This window comes from Caloenas nicobarica, chromosome 11 (assembly GCF_036013445.1).
Source record: "Caloenas nicobarica isolate bCalNic1 chromosome 11, bCalNic1.hap1, whole genome shotgun sequence".
In the NCBI taxonomy this organism is placed as follows: domain Eukaryota; kingdom Metazoa; phylum Chordata; class Aves; order Columbiformes; family Columbidae; genus Caloenas; species Caloenas nicobarica.
In genome coordinates this window covers 21035407-21055137 of record NC_088255.1, presented here as the reverse complement: position 1 = coordinate 21055137, position 19731 = coordinate 21035407, and the positions used below count along the sequence as shown (strand labels likewise).

General features: G+C 60.9%; 2 protein-coding genes across 6 annotated transcripts in view; both read left to right on the top strand.

The window, feature by feature from the left end:
* Positions 1–2493, top strand: part of NCKIPSD (NCK interacting protein with SH3 domain) — a 44271-nt gene extending 41778 nt beyond the window's left edge. The window contains exons 12-14 of one of the 2 annotated variants that reach the window (XR_010606793.1): positions 156–328; positions 857–1600; positions 1712–2493. Coding sequence is in view for 1 of the 2 variants with exons in the window: in XM_065642507.1 (XP_065498579.1) it covers positions 156–328; positions 857–1060 (377 nt within the window). In the remaining variant the exon portion in view is untranslated. Of the gene's footprint in view, positions 1–155; positions 329–856 lie in introns of both variants that reach the window. The other variant, XM_065642507.1, reaches the window with a different exon arrangement.
* Positions 2494–5474: 2981 nt separating this feature from the next.
* CELSR3 (cadherin EGF LAG seven-pass G-type receptor 3) overlaps positions 5475–19731 on the top strand; it is a 34917-nt gene continuing 20660 nt past the window's right edge. For all 4 annotated transcript variants that reach the window (XM_065642381.1, XM_065642379.1, XM_065642380.1 and 1 more), the window contains exons 1-4: positions 5475–8629; positions 15100–15732; positions 17675–17897; positions 18860–18975. In XM_065642381.1, coding sequence (XP_065498453.1) covers positions 5548–8629; positions 15100–15732; positions 17675–17897; positions 18860–18975 — 4054 coding nt within the window. In that variant the 5' untranslated portion in view covers positions 5475–5547. The remainder of the gene's footprint in view (positions 8630–15099; positions 15733–17674; positions 17898–18859; positions 18976–19731) is intronic.

Genomic DNA, 19731 nt, shown 5'->3' with positions numbered 1-19731 from the left:
ACACAGCTTTGTGCAAGGCGGTGAGGTCTGTCGGCACAAAAGCTGGCCAAGCCCGGTGGCAGCCTCCTCTAAAGGGTCTGACAAAGGGGTGAGCACTGAATATGAGACGGGCACTGGGGGTGTGTGGCTCAGCACAGTCTCTCTGCCTCCCCCAGATGATCCAGTTTGTATCTTCAAGCACCAGCCTCAGCCGCCACACTCTGTGCTGAAGTTTCTGCAGGACATCTTTGCCAGCAAGGACACGGCCAGCATCTTCTACCACACGGACATGATGGTCCTGATCGACATCCTGGTGCGGCAGATCGCGGATCTCTCCCCAGGAGACAAGGTGCTCGCAGGAACCCGTGGGCACCGGGGAAGGGAGCACAGTCCCAAAGCTCCTGGCACCCCAAGGGGCCGGCTGGTGCGGCCAAGGGTGGAGATCTGGGGTTGGCACAACATTTCTGGGTGCTCACATCCACCCTGGGGGATGAGGAGGAAGGGGGGGCGTTATCCTGCCTGGCACACAGCAGTAGAAAGGCGTCTTTGAAGCAAGATCTGCCAAGCTTCTGGTGGTCTGCGCCCTTCTGAGCAGGGACCTTTGGGGACAGGGGTAGTAGGAGGGATCTCTCTGTTTCGGTATTGCAAGAAGCAGGGGATGTTTGAGAGCGGGTGAAGAGCAGCACTGGGCTGCTGTGGGAAAAATGGGAGTTTTCCATAGCTACTAATGAGCCTTAAGGAAAAGCAGGTGTCTCTGGAGTCGCTCTGGCTGGTGGGGCAGCAGCAGCTGTTCCCGTGCTCACACTAATGGAGGCTGGCACGCTTGTTTATCTCATTTTCAGTCTCTCATTGTGCTCTGTGTTTTGTCGCCCGGCAGCTGAGGATGGAGTACCTCTCGCTGATGCACGCCATCATCCGCTCCACGCCCTACCTGCAGCACCAGCACCGCCTGGCCGACCTGCAGGGCATCCTGCAGCGCATCCTGGGCGAGGAGGAGGAGGGCCAGCAGTGCCAGATGGACAAACTGATCATCCTGGAGATTTACAAGGAGTTCCCGGAAATCTCCTCCGGTACCAGCTAACCGCCCCTCGGCTTGGACTGGAGTTGGAACCACTTGGATCGACGACGTCTCTTGTTGACACTTTCTCCCCATCCCTTTCCCGTACAGCTCATACCTTGTACCCCTCAGGTTGGGACGATGTTCACTGGCCCTTTAGAGACGCCAGCGGCAGGAAGGGCACGGGGCGTCCCCGGGGCCTGGTGCTCGGGGACAGGCGGAACGGGCTGGGCGCTGGCGCGTGGTTTGTCTGCAGGACTCGGGCAGGAGGTGTTTAGGCAGCCGGTGTTCGCGGGAAGGGCAGAGAGCGGTGAGGGGCTTCAGCAGCCGAGGTGGGGGGGTGCTTGGCTGTGCTGCTGTCCCAAGGTCCCCAAGTGAAAGGCCTTTGCCTTAGAGTGTCACTTCTTCTCCATGTGCATCTCTTCTCCCTGCAGTGACCAAGTGGAGTCCGCTGGTTCTTGGAAGAAGCTTTCGTAACATCTGTTTTGTTTGCTGCTGCTAGTGCCAATGTGCTGCGGCCCTGCCAAGGGGAGGCAGCTCGCTCGCTGTCCAACGCCTTGTCTGGTGAGCCCATCGCTCCCTCCTGGCCCTCAGCTTTGCCTCTGGGCAGCAGCCCACCTAGGCTCATAGAGGTCTTACCCTAGCAGCTGCTTTTTTTCGATCCGCTTTCTCTAGTGACGTTGAAATCTGAATTTCTTGCACACTGTGGCAGCCTAGAAGCAACGACCACACGGGCGACGCTGCCCTTGGTAAGCCTTTGGCCCGGACGCGGCGCAAAGACGTGTCCTGCCAAGTGACAGCTGCCACTTGCCGCCTCTGGCAGCGTTGCCGGAGCTGTGCGTGGGCAGGCGCGCTCTGTTCGTCAAGCGTGTGCATTTCTTGCCTTGAGCTTCGTAGCAGCTCTGCCTCGCTGCCCTCCCTCCCCACGTGGCAGCGCGAGCCTGGTGTCCAGTAGCTGTTTGTGACTCTGCACGAGCGTGGGGAACCCTTACTTATGTTTTCTGTAGGTTTCTAGCACACGGGATTAACCTGTTTCCCTGTTACAGATAGTCACACACGCTAACGTGGGTCTCTTAGATATTTCTGTGTGCGGTCTGGTCACTCCCTGTCTCCAGCTCTTCCTTTGTAGTATCTAGTGTAGGAGCTATTGGAAAGCTGAACTGGAAATACTGGGCGTTGTATTTTTTAATCTTTTTGTAGCTTGAGGTGATGGCAGGAGCTCTGCTCTGCAGGCCTGGCCTCTGGGCTGAGCAGTGGTGCTCAGGAATGGAGAAGGTTGGCCTGGCAGCCAAGGGGGGCAAGGACCCCCTGATTTCAGCCTGGGAACACCCAAAGCTTCATAACCACCCTCGTAGAGAAACCTATTTTTCCCCTGTAAAAAATGTATGAATGTCAAAAGGCATCCTGTATTTTCTTAAACACTTAAGTGTAACACGCAGAGGAATAAAAATGTCTTAAACTGGACTTCCGTGAACGTAGCCCTGCTTGCCCCGTCGTGTTACGGGTGAGCCCTGTTGCGGGCGGGGGACCGAAGCGGTAGGGATGGTTTGGGTGCCAGCTGCCCGCAGGGGCAACCCGGGTGCTGCCCCTCGAATGGGACCAACGCCATGGTTTTCCCACACTCAGCATCTTGCTTTCCCTTTTCCTGCCACGCTGCTGGCAGACGAGGGGAGGTGGAGGGCAGCAGCCGCTGCGAGGGGGCACAACCATCACCCCGGGGGCATGCCCAGCACCACTGCTCCGGGTGAAGGGTTTGGCAGAGCCGGGCTCAGCAGTTCTCCCCCTGCAAAGCACTGGCAGGCTCAGCAGGCTCCCGGCAGAGCTGCAGGGCAGCGAGCCCATGCGCTGAGGGTTTAACAGGCTGTACCAAGCGCTGGTGGATCCCGCTTTGGCTGCAGGTGTCTGTTCCCAAACCTCAGCCCCACGGGTGCTGCTTCAGGGGTGCGAGTGGTGGGAGGGCAGCGGGGAAGCTGTTCTCTGCTCCTGGCTGCTGCCGGGGGGTTACAGCCCTGGCCAAGAGTCGAGGTGTAAATGCCTGGCACAGGCTCTGCGCCCCCCAAATCTGGGGGATGCATCAAGCACTGCTGCCTGCAGAAATGGGGCCAGGGCTGCGTGCCAGCTCCTGATGCTCTGGCTGGTGTCTCCCACGGGCTTGTTGCCCTGCGGTGTGTCACGCTGAACACCGTGTGGGAAATCGCGATATGCGGGGGGCTGACAGCACTCAGGGTGTCCCTTGCTCTGTGCAGTGAATGGTTACACGTGCCCTGGAGCCAGCCTTGGCTGCCACGGGGGATGAGCCTCCGTCAGCATCCCTGAGCCATCGCTGTCCCTGGGGGCTGCTCACCCCATGTCCCAGCTACACAGCGAGCGTCACCCCATCTGCACCACCCCTGTGCTGGTGAGGGGCTGGAGCACAAGTGTGATGGGAGCGGCTGAGGGAGCTGGGGGTTCAGCTGGAGAACAGGAGCTGAGGGGAGACCTTCTGATCTCTGACCTGCCTGAAAGGAGCTTGGAGCCAGGGGGGGTCGGGCTCTGCTCCCCAGGAACAAGCGCCAGGACCAGAGGAAACGGCCTCGAGTTGCGCCAGGGGAGGTTGAGGTTGGATCTGGGGAACAATTTCTTCCCCAAAGGGCTGTGGGGCATTGGAACAGGCTGCCCAGGGCAGTGCTGGAGTCACCATCCCTGGAGGGGATGGACAGGCGGAGATGAGGTTCTCAGGGACATGGGGCAGTGCCAGGGCTGGGGGAACAATTGGTGTCTTCCAACCAAAATGATTCTGTGGTTCTGTGCTGTCACCGCAGCCAGGGCTGGCGGGGCCAGAGGGGACAGCTGGCCATGGGGGGTCCCAGGGGGTCCCTGCACCCACTGCCTGGGAAAAGCCTCTGCACATCGCAGGGAATCAAACCGCGGTGTGTAAACCCCTCATCCCCAAGGCTGCTCAGCGATTCCTGCTCCACACACGGGTGACAGGCACAGATAACGTGATTGTGTTGTGTTCGCCATAACACGCTGCTATTGACGCGGTACCTCCCGTATCTGTGTGTATTTATTGCGGTGCAGCACTGAGGGGTGTTGGGGGGCCGGCGCGGGGGGAGCGACATGCTGTCTGTGACCTGTCCCTCCGCTTTATTGCCTGGAATGATCCAATTACCACTATTTTGTGGCAGTAATACCTTGATGATTTTCTCCTCCTCCTCTGAGCTGTCAGCTGGGTAATTAGAAGGAATAAACTCGAAAGCCTTCATAATTTTTAAAAGCATCGCCTCTCTCCTGATTGGGTTCCTTGATGGCAAATCCCCATTTTGAGGAGGTGCGATGTATAATCCAGCCACCCTTTATTAGTTGAGGTTTTCTGGGTGAGCTTTGCACGGGGCTGGGGCTGCTCTGATGGTACCAGGAGGGCTCAGGTGGGGAGAACATAAATACCCCCAGGGCACGGCCGGCACGGCCACAGCCCCGTCAGCGCTGGTGCTGGACCAGCCAAGCTGGAGGCGTTTTGGGGCGGCTGAGAAGTCAATCACGGCAGGTTACTGATGTTCAGGAATCCTACGGAGTCTATAAACACGTCAGCTTCTCTGGAGGCTTAGAAATCCACACCCACCAGGTGTGAGCCCCCAGCGTTGTGTGAGCACCAGGGGAGCTGCTCTCCGGCATGTGCTGAGCTGCACTTGGAGCCGACTTCGACCACAGAATCATGGAACAGTTTGGGTTGGCGAGGACCTTCAAAGCTCATCCAGCCCAAGCTGTGCCATGAGAGGGACACAGAATCACAGAATGATTGTGGTTGGAAGAGACCCTCGAGATCATCCAGTCCAACCATAACCCACCCCCAGCACTGCCCCGTGTCCCTGAGAACCTCATGTCCGTCTGTCCGACCCCTCCAGGGATGGTGACTCCAGCACTGCCCTGGGCAGCCTGTTCCAATGCCCCACAGCCCTTTGGGGAAGAAATTGTTCCCCAGATCCAACCTCAATCTCCCCTGGCGCAACTTGAGGCCGTTTCCTCTGGTCCTGGCGCTTGTTTCTGGGGAGCAGAGCCCGACCCCCCCTGGCTCCAAGCTCCTTTCGGGCAGGTCAGAGATCAGAAGGTCTCCCCTCTGCTCCTGTTCTCCAGCTGAACCCCCAGCTCCCTCAGCCGCTCCCATCGCACTTGTGCTCCAGCCCCTCACCAGCTCCGTTCCCTTCTCCCAGCTCGCTCAGCACCTCCACGGAGCGCGTCCCTCCCGCCGCCCGCCCCGCTTCCCGCGCGGCGCCCCCGGGGCGGCGGCGGCGGCACGGCCGGGCGGGGCAGCCGCGGGTCCTGCCCGCCCTCAAGATGGCGGCCGGGCGGGGCGGGGCGGCGGGAGCCATGTTGGGGCTGCGGGAGGAGCCGCCGCCGCCACCTCCGGCCCCAGCAGCAGCGGCAGCGGCGGCGCAGCAGCGGGGCGGGGGCGGCCATCGCCGCCGCGGGGCGGGGGCGGCGCCGAGCCCAGCCGCCGTGCGCCCGGCCCGGGCGGCTGCCGCCGAGGCACCATGGCGGCGGAGGAGCCGCTGGCCGCCCCGAGCCGCCGCAGCCGGCGCCGGGAGCCGCCTCCGCCGCTGCTGCTGCTGCTGCCGCTGCTGCTGCTCCCTTTGTTCCCCCCCGGGCTGGGGGCCGCCGCCGCGCCGGGCTGGGCTCCGCCGGCCCGCGGGGGCGGCCCCGCCGCCGTGCCGTGCCGGGCGCTGCCGGGGCCGCCCGCCCTGCGCCGCCGCTCCCCGGCGCGCTGCCCGCCCCGCGCCGCCCCGCCGCCCTGCCCGGCTGCGGCCCCGGGCCGGCGGGGCCGGCGCGCCGCCCCCAACCGCCACCCGCTGTTCCCCCAGTACAACTACCAGGCGGAGGTGGCGGAGAACCAGCCGGCGGGGACGGTGGTGGCGGCGGTGGCGGCCCAGGACCCCGACGGCGGCGAGGCGGGGCGGCTGGTGTACTCCATGGACGCGCTGATGAACAGCCGCTCGCGGGAGCTGTTCAGCATCGACCCGCGGGCCGGGCTCATCACCACCACCGAGGCGCTGGACCGGGAGAGCATGGACCTGCACTACTTCCGCGTGACGGCCACCGACCACGGCGTGCCCCGGCTCTCCGCCACCACCATGGTGGCCATCGCCGTGGCCGACCGCAACGACCACGACCCCGTCTTCGAGCAGGGCGAGTACCGGGAGACCATCCGGGAGAACGTGGAGGAGGGGTACCCCATCCTGCAGCTGCGGGCCACCGACGTCGACTCCCCGCCCAACGCCAACATCCGCTACCGCTTCGTCAACGAGCGGGCTGCCCACGCCGTCTTCGAGATCGACCCCCGCTCCGGCCTTATCACCACCAGCGGGCCCGTGGACAGGGAGAAGATGGAGAGATACTCCTTGGTGGTGGAGGCCGATGACCAGGGCAGGGAACCGGGGCCCCGCTCTGCCACGGTCAAGGTCTACATCACGGTCCTGGATGAGAACGACAACACCCCGCAGTTCAGCGAGAAGCGCTACATCGTGCAGGTGAGGGAGGACATACGGCCCCACACCGAGATCCTGCGCGTCACCGCTACGGACCTGGACAAGGACAACAATGCGCTGGTCCACTACAACATCATCAGCGGGAACAGCCGGGGCCAGTTCTCTATTGACAGCGTCACCGGGGAGATACAGGTGGTGGCCCCGCTGGATTTTGAGGTGGAGCGGGAGTACGCCCTGAGGATCCGGGCTCAGGACGCGGGGCGCCCTCCCCTGTCCAATAACACTGGCATGGCCAGCATCCAGGTGGTGGACATCAACGACCACGCTCCCATCTTTGTCAGCACCCCTTTCCAAATCTCTGTCCTGGAGAATGCTCCCCTTGGCCACTCCGTCATCCACATCCAGGCCGTGGACGCGGACTACGGCGAGAACTCGCGCCTGGAGTACAAACTGACGGGGATCTCGGCCGATACGCCCTTTGTGGTGAACAGTGCCACGGGGTGGATCACGGTCAGTGGGTCCTTGGACCGGGAGTCAGTTGAGCACTATTTTTTTGGGGTAGAGGCTCGGGACCACGGCTCTCCGTCTCTATCCGCCTCTGCCAGCGTCACCATTACTGTCATGGATGTCAACGACAACCGCCCCGAGTTCACCCAGAAGGAGTACTTCATCCGCCTGAACGAGGATGCAGCCGTGGGGACCAGCGTCCTCAGTGTCACAGCCATCGACCGGGACGTGAACAGTGCCATCACCTACCAGATCACGGGAGGCAACACGCGGAACCGCTTCTCCATCAGCACGCAAGGCGGGATGGGGCTCATCACTCTGTCCCTGCCGCTGGACTACAAGCAGGAGCGGCGCTACGTGCTCACGGTGACGGCCTCTGACCGCACCCTGCGTGACAACTGCCACGTCCACATCAACATCACTGATGCCAACACGCACCGGCCCGTGTTCCAGAGCGCCCACTACTCCGTGAGCATCAACGAGGACCGTCCCGTGGGCAGCACGGTGGTGGTGATCAGCGCCACAGATGATGACGTGGGGGAAAACGCCCGCATCACGTACTACCTAGAAGACAACGTCCCGCAGTTTCGCATCGATCCGGACTCCGGGGCCATCACTCTCCAGGCAGAACTGGACTATGAGGACCAGGTCACCTACACGTTGGCTATCACTGCCAAGGATAACGGGATCCCCCAGAAAGCGGACACCACCTATGTTGAAATCATGGTGAATGACGTTAACGACAACGCCCCCCAGTTCGTCAGCCCTCATTACCAGGGCATGATCTCTGAGGACGCACCTCCCTTTACCAGCGTGCTCCAGATCTCTGCCACCGACCGGGATGCCCACACCAACGGGCGAGTGCAGTACACCTTCCAGAACGGGGAGGATGGGGACGGAGACTTCACCATCGAGCCCACCTCGGGGATCGTTCGCACCGTCCGCAGGCTGGACCGTGAGAATGTCCCTGTGTACGAGCTGACCGCGTACGCTGTGGACAGGGGCATCCCTCCTCAGCGAACTCCTGTCCACATCCAGGTCACCGTTCAGGATGTGAACGATAACGCCCCTGTCTTCCCCGCTGAAGAGTTTGAGGTCTTGGTAAAGGAGAACAGCATCGTAGGGTCTGTTGTGGCCCAAATCACGGCTGTCGACCCGGATGAGGGACCCAACGCCCAGATCATGTACCAAATTGTGGAAGGCAACATCCCCGAGATATTCCAGATGGACATCTTTTCTGGAGAGCTCACAGCATTGATAGACCTGGATTATGAGACAAAACCCGAGTATGTGATTGTAGTGCAAGCCACCTCTGCCCCGCTGGTCAGCAGAGCCACGGTCCACATCAAACTCATTGACCAGAATGACAACAGCCCCGTTCTCAAGAATTTCCAGATCCTGTTCAATAACTACGTGTCCAATAAGTCCAACACCTTCCCCTCGGGGGTCATAGGGAAAGTCCCAGCTTATGACCCAGATGTGTCCGACCGCCTCTTCTACACCTTTGAGCGGGGAAATGAACTGCACTTGTTGATCGTAAATCAATCGAGCGGGGAGCTGAGGCTGAGCCGTAAGCTGGACAACAACCGTCCACTCGTGGCCTCCATGCTGGTGACCGTCACAGGTAGGGTGTGAAGATCGTGAAATCATTAAACCTTTAGTACAGTACATCTGGGGGGCTCTGTGTGGTCCTCTCCGGGGAGCTCATTTTGCATCCGGGGGGCGAGTTGGGGAATGGCAGGAAGATTTGGACTGGGATTCCCAGTCAGGGAATACTGGGGGGACTGGGAAAGGTGGCAGTGGGGGCACGCTGTGTAAGGGGGCTGGGGCCAGGGGTGGTCTGCGAGAACAAAGCATCGTTACTCAGCGCTGAGGATGGCTTGTAGCTGCTGGTGAGACACCTTCGGAGGTGCCGTCGCCAGCGAGGCCGTGACATGTGCTGGAGGGTGCTGGCTGGGCCAGCAGCCAGTTCCTGGGGTGGCCAAGCTGCTGGCCCAGGGGCTCACGCACCGCTTTGCTCCCAAGCCCGGGTGGCTCTTCTCCCCGCTGGGACCGAGCGCTTCCCCGGCTGCGCTCGGAGGAGGGATTGAACTCGGCGCAGAGGGAGTCCCCTTAAAAATACCAGTCTGCTGGTAGCAAACCGTTCTGTCCGAATCCAGGCTGTGGCACCCAGCAACACCTGCACTTTCTGGTGTGACTTCTAAAGCCTGGTACCACCTTTCTGCAGCCAGCTTAGTGTTGCAAGGGACGGCTGTGACAAACCTCAGAGCGCAGGGCTTGAAACTCTCACATCGTGTGTCTTGCTGGAGTATCCAAATGCGGATGTGAGCGGTAGCTGCTGGGGTGGCTTTGGGGAGCGTTGGGGTCCCCTCCAGCCAGGCCGAGGGCAGGGCAAAGAGAGACCTGTGAGCAAGTGGGGTTTGGACCTGGAGCTGCCCACCGCCCGGGCTTTGCCTTCACTATCAGCCTTTCTTTGCTGGCGGATGCGTGATCTGAAATGGAGGCACCCGTCCATCACTGAGCCGAGGAGCGGCTCGGGGGGAGGGAGGGCAAGAGCCCTCTTTGGAGGGGCCAAATGCCAAATTACCGAGAGTGCCTGGGGAGCCGTACGTTAAATCGTGATGCTCCCGTGTCCCTCGGCTACCAGCTGTCCTCCCTTTTTACCCTCTCACTCTCTCTATCTGGCTCATTCAGCAAGGGGAGGGTTTCTTTCAAAAGATGGAGCAAGGGCTTTAAGAAGAGACCGGTTCAAAGCGCATGGCCAGCACCAGCCCGTCGGTGGATTTGGGGCTCCTTGGGGGTTAATTGTACCCGCGGGGCTGGCTCAGAGCGGGTGCAGGCGCACACATGCCCATCACTGGAGACTGGGGGGGACAGTTTTGACCTTTCCAGCTTCTGCCCCAGTGTGTTTCTGCAAGCCCTGCCTCCTCGCACACTTAACCCTGCACAAAGGCAGGAGACAATCGCATCCCAGGTCCTGCATCCAGCCGCCTCGCGGCGAGGGGGCCGTTGCAATTAGAGTGTCTTCATCTTCCAGGGGGAAGACAGGGAGAGATGCGCTCGTGAAGGAGGGGAGGAGATGGAAGGGGAAGAAAGAGAAGCGAGACGCTGGAAAACAAGCCTTTTGTTGGCTTTGAATGTTGGCTGTGGCGGTCTGGTTTTTCTGTCCGTATTGTTCGAAGCCCCGCCAGCCCCGTGCTGTCGCTGTGTGCAGGGGGAGGGAGGTTTGCAGAGCTGGCAGCCAGGACGTTTTCACGGCTGCATTGTTTGCCTGGGCTCAACACGGCGCCGGAGCACCTTCCTCCTGGGGGAAGGCAACAGTGGCACCCGGGTGCGTGCCCCAGGGAGGGAGCAGCTTCCCTGCCCACCTGCCAGCTTTGTGGTCTCTTTCTGGGAGGTTGGATCCCCCTAAATCACAGGGCAAGAGGCTCTTCTGTGAGCTTAGCCCCTTGGAGGAGGCAGGGGAGACTTGGGCCACCACAAACCAGCACCTTTCCAGGGGGACTGACACCCCCAAAACTGGGCCCCTCTAGCTGCTAAAAACTGCTCTTGGCCGCCGATGATGCAGGACAGTGGGCGGCGGGGCTGTGTCCGTGGCCGGCAGCACAGTGTGAGATCGGGGCACTGTAGGAAGCTGACGTCATGTTGACTTCGAACCATTCCGCACTGGTTTCCCTGGGCCAGGCTGGTGGCAAGGGCAGAGGCTCAGCGGTGGCCGCTCTGCTGCCCCTGTTCCCCTGCAGCCCAGGGCTTGCCCTGCTGACAGGATCCATGTGGCCACCTAAATTCCCGGCCTGGCAGGGAACACCCCCCCAGAGCACATTTGTCCTGACTCCTGCATCTGAACGCATCAGAGCTGTGTTCTCAAGCTGGGTAAGGGTCCCAGGGCTGCCCTGGCCCGTCACAACTCGCGTGTCGCTCTTCTCTTGAGGAACCCAATCTCAGGAGCTTCCTATCCCGTTAGGTCTGTCACAGGTGGAGGTGCTGACCGCGGAGTTAGGGTGGGAGTCTTCTTGGTTGTTTTATTTTAGTCCCTGTCTTTAGAGCTACTGAGAGAGTGACATTCATACTATGTGCTGGTTGAGGGGAGTCTGATTTACTTCTGAGGTCTCTTAAGCTGTTAAGTATCATCAGAATCTTGAGAGGTCTGCCAAAGCCCTTCAGAAGCGGTGAGGAACATTCACCTTACCCATACGTGTCTCCTCCTTCCCTGGCTGCTCCACCCGGAGGTGTTTCACTACCCTGTCTGTCCCCACAGCACCCTCACCAGCCCTGGGGTGGCCGCTCGGGGTGTTGCGGTCAGACCGGTGGCTTTTGCTCTCTTGGATGTTGGCTCTGCTGCTCAGAAGATGATGGTGGTGATGCACTGATTTCTGAGCTGCTGGTCCCCGCTGGTGAGGTATGGGGCTGTGTCAGGGATGCTGTTTGAGCTGAGCTGACTTCTTCCTGATCCCCAGAGCTCCTGGGGAGGCTGAAGGCCAAAATGTTTGCTGTAGGGCAAGGGGCTCTAGGGTGGGAGCGTTGGCTGGAGCCCATGCCTCGTGCTGCACGGCGGGCGGGCTGGGGTGCTGCCCCGGCATCCAGAGGGGGAGCAGACCAGGAGACCCTTGGGCAGTGGTTGGCAGCCCTGCTCCCCACATGGGGTTTCCAGCACAGGCCTGGAGCTCCATTCCCAGGCTGACAACACAGCCCCCCGGGAGGAATCTGCTGCCCATCCCGCTCTCTGCACTGAGCTCTTCCTTCTGTAGCTTTGCTGCTTTTGAAGCTGGTAATCATCAGTCTCAGAAGTGCTAACACGATGACCCGGTGCTGCCCAGCACTGGGGTTAGAGCCCCTCGTGTCCCTCTCTCTGCACCTTTCCCTGTAGGCATGTTTCCAGGGCTCTCCGTTCTGCTGAATGAATATTCACCAGGCACCAGCTCTCCAGCCACAGGATTTAATCAGAAAGGCTGAGCATTCGTGATTAAAATGCCTCCCATGGGGGTCAGTGCCTCCAGCCAGCTTCAAGCTTTCTTTTGGTAGCTTTTTTTTTTCTCCTCCCCCATTTGCAGCAGGTCATTCTCTTAACCATCTGCTTCCCCTTGCACAGAGCGGAGCGGGAGGCAGCCCTGGGTGTGATGCTGGGGTGGGATGATGTGTAATGGGGGAGCTCACCGGAGAGGGCTGAGGGGCCAGGGCTGGCCCCCCATTGCTGTGGGGAACCGGGAAAGGGGCATTTGTGCTTCCCTGCAGTGGGCTGGGCAATGCCACAGGCATTGGGCACCCTGCAGCCTGCGCTGCGTAGATGAGGTTCTTAGGGATGTGGTGTAGTGCAGGGGTTGGGTTAACGGCTGGACACAATGATCTTGAGGGGCTCTTCCAACCGAAATGATTTTGTGATTCTTCCTCAGAGGCATTGCTGGACTCAGCCCTGCCCCAGGACTCAGCATCGCATCAACCAAGGCCTACTAATAGCCATAAATCAGGCAGATGTCTGCCTGCCTGCGGCTGGACACCGAGCAGCCCTCAGGGAGAGCAAGAGCTGTCCCCCGCGGTCGCGGCTGCTTCTGGGTGAACCGTGAGCCAGGGGGAGGAGAGCGGGAGGCAGCCAGGCTCCAACCCAGCTGATGCTTAGAGGCAAACTGCGAGCAGGGGACAAAAGGAGAGGAGAGGGAGCGGGGACGTGGCGTGGCTTCCCGCAGAGAAGGGAGCTGGTGTCACAGTGGTGGCGTTCCGGGGTGCTGCCCCACCAGGCGGTCCCTCGGGGAGGGATGCCAAGCTGCTGGTGGCTTGGGGAGCATCTTACCCTACACAGCTGAGCCAAGCTTGTCGCTTTGCACTCGCTCCTGCCTCCCCAGGGCTGGGTGCTCCTGCCAGCCCATGAGACTGGACATGAGGAAGGAATTTTTTACCATGAGGGTGGTGAGAGCCTGACCCAGGTTGGCCAGAGAGGTGGTGGCTGAACCATCCCTGGAGACATCCCAGGCCAGGCTGGACGGGGCTCTGAGCAACCTGAGCTGGTGCAGATGTCCCTGCTCATGGCAGGGGGGCACTGGGGGAGCTGGGGAGGGCCCTTCAACACAAACTGCTCTGTGATTCTGTGAGCTTCTTCCAGAGGGAAGGTCCCTCAGGGAATGAACACAGGTAACAGTGCAGGTTCCTTGCACTGAGCCCAGCTGTGTCTAAATCCTCGGGCACACCCAGCCGGGTGCTGGCCAGGGCTGTTTGGTGACTGCTGCTTGTGCTGCCGTCCATGTCGGAGCTGGCAGGGTGTCACACAGAGAGGTGGTTTCTCACCTTGCTTCTATCTGAGGCTGGAGCAGTTTGATTTCAGAAGAAAGCAGGCCCCCTTTCTCCAGGAAATTAGCTCCTGGGTGACCGCACCGGCCTCGCCGTTCCCCAGCCCACTGCGAGCCTTATCTCCAGAGCACCAGCCCCAGCATGGGAATTTGCAGGGTCTCCAGAAAGCTTTCACCTTCTGAAGAGTAGAAGAGAGAGAGAGCAGGGGGGGGAAAAAGGGAGACATTTCAATCTTTAAATCCTCCTGCGCTGGAAACTTCAAACTAGGCTAAGGGAAATCAAAAGGCTTTGCAGCGCGGCATTGATGGGAAGAGAGGAAGAGTAAAGGCAGCTTTGCAGGTGGGGGCTGGGGAACTGGCATTTACACTGCGGTCCCCGCCGGGGCTGGATGGGTGCTGGGAAGCCTGCTGTCCCTCTGCCACGTCGCGCTGGTTTGCAGGAGGTGAAGCAGTGCCGAGCGGGGTCTGGCTGGGTTTGCCAGGCTTGTTTCACACGTGGCCGTGGCACGGACTGGCCAGGGCTGCCTGGTGGCAGTGTCCCTTCGTCTGTCCTGTGTGTCCTGGTAGCAGCGCTTGTTTGAGCAGCTGCCCAGGTTACATCTGTGTGCAGGAGATGTGCCATGCAGTTACATCCGTTAGGACAAGGGGTGATGGGTTTAAACTAAAGGAGGGGGGATTCAGGCTGAACACGAGGAAGGAATTTTTTCCACTGAGGATGGTGAGAGCCTGGCCCAGGTTGGCCAGAGAGGTGGTGGCTGAACCATCCCTGGAGACATCCCAGGCCAGGCTGGACGGGACTCTGAGCAAGCTGAGCTGGTGCAGATGTCCCTGCTCATGGCAGGGGGGGCACTGGGGAAGCGAGGGGAACACTGGCAGGATGGTTTGTGGGATACCTCCTGGCAAAGCCAGCTCCCATCTTGGCCAGTATTTCCTAATGTGCAGCAGGGTCTGACCCTCCAAGGTAGTGGCATCTGTTGGGTTTCTGGGAGCTGGGTCGGTGGCGTGAGGCAGGGTCCCCAAATTGTGCAGCTGCTGGGGTGGGGGCTATGGTGGGGGCTGTGCCATTGCCTGTCTGGGCTGGTGCTTTGCTGCCTGCGCTGCCCACACGTGACTGTGCCCAGCGTGGGGGCGAGATGCTGCTGATGGGCACGGTGCTGGGGGAGAGCAGGTGGGCATGCTCCTGGGTTGGTGCCTGAGAGGTGGCTCACATGGTGCAGGGTCCCAAGGGGAGGGAGTTTTGTTTCCAAGGAAAACAAAGATTCAAGCAAATTAAACAAACCGGAGATGGGCCGAGAGAGCAAGAGCTGCGGAGCAGATGGTGAGAAGGGGGAAGCAGGAAGACTGGCACAAAGGCCTTGGAGAGCGTGGAGGAGAGGAAGGAGGCGGCAGGAGGAGAGCGCAGGAAAAGGCAGCATGGGGGGGCAGACAGGGCACAGCAGGGAAGCAAAACCCCCTCCGGGCCCTTCCTGCCGTGTTTGCCCAGCCTCCTGCTGGGACTGCCTTCTGCCCGCTTCTCACCAGCATCTTTGTTCCTGAGAGCTCACTTTGCTGCCGAGAATCAGGACGGGGAGGAAACCTGGGAGTTATCTCAGTGGAGAGTGTGATGGGAGGGAGAAGGTGCAGCCACACCGACTGCTCCCCCCCAGCCCAGGTGCACCTGCTGTCCCCCCGAGCTGTGGGTCCAAGCTTTCTTAGCCAAGGACTTGGGCCTTTTGGGGGTCACTCTGGGGTGCAGGGCTGTGCCCTGGGGCGGGAGGGAGGGCACCCTCCAAGCAGCAGGCAAAGCCCTGTAGCATGTCCCTGTTCCTTCCCACAGACGGGATCCACAGTGTGACGGCTCAGTGTGTCCTGCGGGTCATCATCATCACGGAGGAGATGTTGGCCAACAGCATCACGGTGCGGCTGGAGAACATGTGGCAGGAGCGGTTCCTCTCCCCGCTGCTGGCCGCCTTCCTGGAAGGGGTGGCCACCGTGCTTGCGACACCCAAGGAGGACATCTTCATCTTCAACATCCAGAACGACACGGACGTGGGCGGCGCGGTGCTCAACGTCAGCTTCTCGGCCCTGGCGCCGCGGGGCGGGCGCTACTTCAGCTCGGAGGAGCTGCAGGAGCAGCTGTACATGAAGCGCATGGCGCTGACGGGTGCCTCCATGCTGGAGGTGCTGCCCTTCGACGACAATGTCTGCCTGCGTGAGCCCTGCCAGAACTACATGAAATGCATCTCTGTCCTCAAGTTTGACAGCTCAGCCCCCTTCATCGCCTCTCCCTCCACCCTCTTTCGGCCCATCCACCCCATCACTGGCCTGCGGTGCCGCTGCCCGCAGGGCTTCACCGGGGACTACTGCGAAACAGAGATCAACCTCTGCTACTCCAACCCCTGCCTGAATGGTGGGATCTGCACCCGCAAAGAGGGGGGATACACCTGTGTCTGCCGCCAGCACTTCAGCGGTGAGTGCCCAGGGCCATGGGGGACACAGGCGAGCGGGTCGCTTGACGTTGCTGTCACCATGGCAGGGTGCTCTTCCCAGTGGGGCGGTGGGTGTCAGAGCCCCTGTTTGCCGCGGCGGTTCGGCTCTGCTCTGCTCCCGGCTCTCTGTGTTTCCATGGCGCTGGATGTGCAGGGCTGAGGTTGCCATAGAAATCTGCCTTGTAGGGAGGTGGCTTGGAGGGGACTCTGGCCACCACCTCCCAGCCTTTTTCACAGAGCAGGAGGACCAAGCTGGACCCCGGGGGCACAGGAGGCTCCTCAGCCCCATGCCAGGGGGGTGATGGGCTCTGGGACCATGGGAGCTGCTGCCTTCACCCTGCGCCAGTGTCCAGCCGTTTGTGCAGTGGGTGAGCTGCTGCCCACCCAAAACAGAAGGGGAGGCTGGGCCTAGCTGCTCCACCAGGCAGGATCTGCTTCTAGCTGTGGAGGGATCCCTAAACCAGCCAGTATCTTGTTGCCACGAGTCCCCAGGAGTCTGTAGGGACCCATGTCCAGCCGCTGGCAACCTGGGGCTGAGGGAAGGTGGCCTGTGGCTACTGGGGAAGGAGCCGTTGTGGTCCCTGCCGGGAGGCTGGCAGCAGATGGCTGCCTGGGAGCCGCTCTCCTGCTGGTGACTCCTGGGGAGATAAGCAGAGTCAGTGGTAATTAACCCCCAGCGTTTGAAGCGTGAACAGCCATTAACAGAAGGGTTAATGAGCTCGTTTCCCTGTCACTTCGTGCTGTCTCCTCATCCTCCTTGCGTGCCATAGAGTCAGTAATGGGAGCAGGGCCCGGGGCGCAGGACTGCAGCTGAGCGGGTCCCTGCGCGGACAGCAGGGGACAAGGGGCTGGTGAGACCCCATTGAGCTGGCCTGGGCATCCCCATCACCAACACCAGCTAAGTGCAAGGGTGTTTGGTGTCCCTCATCTGTGTGGTTTCCATGTGGCTTTGGCTGCTCTGTCAGAGCCTGCGTGCAGGGTGAGGAGGCTCCTGGTGCTGTGGGTGAGACTTTCGGAGCGATTGTTGGGGAGCTCAGTGGTGCTGGGCTGTTCCCACACCCCGGAGCCAGGACTGCCATGCCTGTCCCAGGGCTGTGTGGTGGCAGTGCCCGAGAAGGCCCCCCCAGCATTGCCAGGACGCCCCTGCCTTGTCCTGGCCTCTCTGTCCTTAGGACTGTGCAGCCCAGCTGTGGCCTGTCCCCTCCTGTCCCATTCCTGTGCCATCTGGGGTCCAAACTTTTCCCTTCAGCTGGAGCTGGCATCCCATCCAGCCAGGTGGCTTGGGCTGCAGGGCCAGCGGTGGTAACTGGTTTGCTGGCTCCTGTGAGGAACACCTGCGTGACATCTGGGTTGTTACATCCTTCACATGCCCCCAGCCACCTTAAACTCCTGCCCCAAACCTGGGCTGAGGTCTGCACTCCTGGAGCAGGGAGTGGCTGGGTGGCCGCTGCATCCGTGTCCCCCAGCTGGGACGCGTCCCAAGCCTCTTGTCATCTGCCCATCAGAAGGGAACGGAGCTGGTGAGGGGCTGGAGCACAAGTGCGATGGGAGCGGCTGAGGGAGCTGGGGGTTCAGCTGGAGAACAGGAGCTGAGGGGAGACCTTCTGATCTCTGACCTGCCTGGAAGGAGCTTGGAGCCAGGGGGGGTCGGGCTCTGCTCCCCAGGAACAAGCGCCAGGACCAGAGGAAACGGCCTCAAGTTGCGCCAGAGGAGGTTGAGGTTGGATGTGGGGAACAATTTCTTCCCCAAAGGGCTGTGGGGCATTGGAACAGGCTGCCCAGGGCAGTGCTGGAGTCACCATCCCTGGAGGGGTTGGACAGACAGAGATGAGGTTCTCAGGGACATGGGTTAGTTGACTCGATGATCCTGAGTGTCTCTTCCAACCCAAACGATTCTGTGATTCTATGATCTTGCCCCGCCAGGTGAGAACTGTGAAGTGGACAGCCGCTCGGGCCGCTGCATGCCTGGCGTGTGCCGCAATGGTGGCACCTGCACCAACAGTGCCGACGGGGGATTCCACTGCCAGTGCCCGGCCGGTGGCTTCGAGACACCTTTCTGCGAGGTGTCCACTCGCTCCTTCCCACCGCGATCCTTCATCATGTTCCGGGGCCTGCGCCAGCGCTTCCACCTCACCCTCGCTCTCTCGTGAGTCCTCTCCCTCCTCCGCTGGCCACCAGCACCCACTAGCTTGCCTGTCCCTGCTCTGGTGGCCCTTGTGCACCCTGGCCCTGGCCAGGGACTCGGTGTTGCTCTCCAGACCCCTGGTTACCGGCTTCGCCTTGCCCCGGGGCTGCCTCAGCACCTTCAGCCAAAGGGCTCTGCGCTGGTTCCACCTCACCTGGAGCACTGTGTGCAATTTTGGGCCCCACAGTATAAAACAATATAAAGCTACCTGAGTGTCCGGAGGAGGGTCACAAAGTTGGTGAAGGGTTTGGAGGGGAAGCCATGTGAGGAGCGGCTGAAGTCCCTGGGTTTGTTCAGCCTGGAGGAGACTGAGGGGAGAGCTCATGGGGCTGCAGCTTCCTCAGCAGGGGAGCAGGAGGGGCAGGGCTGAGCTCTTCTCTCTGTGACAGTGACAGAACCCAGGGGATGGCAGGAAGATGTGCCAGGGGAGGGTCAGGTTGGACATGAGGAAAAGGTTCTTCGGCCAGAGGGTGCTGGACACTGGAACAGGCTCCCCAGGGAGGTGTCACAGCCCCAAGCCTGGCAGTGTTCAAGAAGAGACTGGACAACGTCCTCAGACACGCGGTGTGACCTGTGGGGTTGTCCTGTGCAGGGACAGGAGTTGGACTCGGTGATCCTTGTGGGTCCCTTCCAACTCAGGATATTCTATGATCTGCATTGGCACGTGTCCCCTTGGCATCAGCCCGTCCCTTCCTTCAGAGCCTCTGCCCATCCCTGCAGCCAGCTCTCTGCTGTCACACCAGGCCCACCCATGCTCTCAAAACATCTGCTGGATCTTGCTCCCAGCACCTTCCCAGCTGGGCTTGCACCCGGGGCCGGGCCTGGGTCTCCCCCTGTCCTTGTCCTCTGGTGCCACGTGAGAACAGGGACCTCCACGTGCTCCTTGTGCACCCCCTGCCCTCCCTTTTCCTCCCTTGCCCCAGGTTCAGCACCGTGGAGCCCAGTGGCCTCCTGCTCTACAACGGGCGCCTGAACGAGAGGCACGACTTCCTGGCGGTGGAGATCATCCAGGGGCAGGTCCAGCTGAAGTACTCCACAGGTGGGTTCGGCCCTGCCCGTCTGGGATTTGTGCTGTGGGAACTGCGAGAAGGCCGGTGCTGAGCAGGGAGAGTGGGTGCTGCCCGGGATGGAGCCTGTGCTGAGGGAGATGGCGTTGAGAGGGGTGTTGGTGAGAGTCGGTGGGTGGCACAGGGGACGGCTGTGTGTCTTGGGACCCTCCCTGGGCTCAGGAGCACAAGGGCATCAGCGTGGGCCTGAGTACAAACCGGGATAAACCCTTCTGTGAAGGGGGATAAACTGCTGGGAGGACAGGCTGAGAGAGTTGGAGTGTTCAACCTGGAGAAGAGAAGGCTCTGAGGGGACCTTATTGCACCTTTTGGTGCTTAAAAGGGGCCGATAAGAAAGATGGGGACAGACTTTTCAGCAGGGCCTGTTGAGATAGGACAAGGTGTGGTGGTTTTAAACTAAAGGAGGGAGATTCAGGCTGGACATGAGGAAGAAATTGTTGGCCCTGAAGGTGGTGAGAGCCTGTCCCGGGTTGGCCAGAGAGGTGGTGGCTGAACCATCCCTGGAGACATCCCAGGCCAGGCTGGACGGGGCTCTGAGCAACCTGAGCTGGTGCAGATGTCCCTGCTCATGGCAGGGGGGGCCCTGGGGGAGCTGGGAAGGTCCCTTCAGCCCAAACTGTTCCGTGATTCTATGATTCTTCTGAGGTCTCCCCTGCCGTTCTGCCCCATTACATCATCGGGAGCTCCATCTCCTGCCTTGCTGTGAGCCAGTCTGGAGAGGAGAAGGC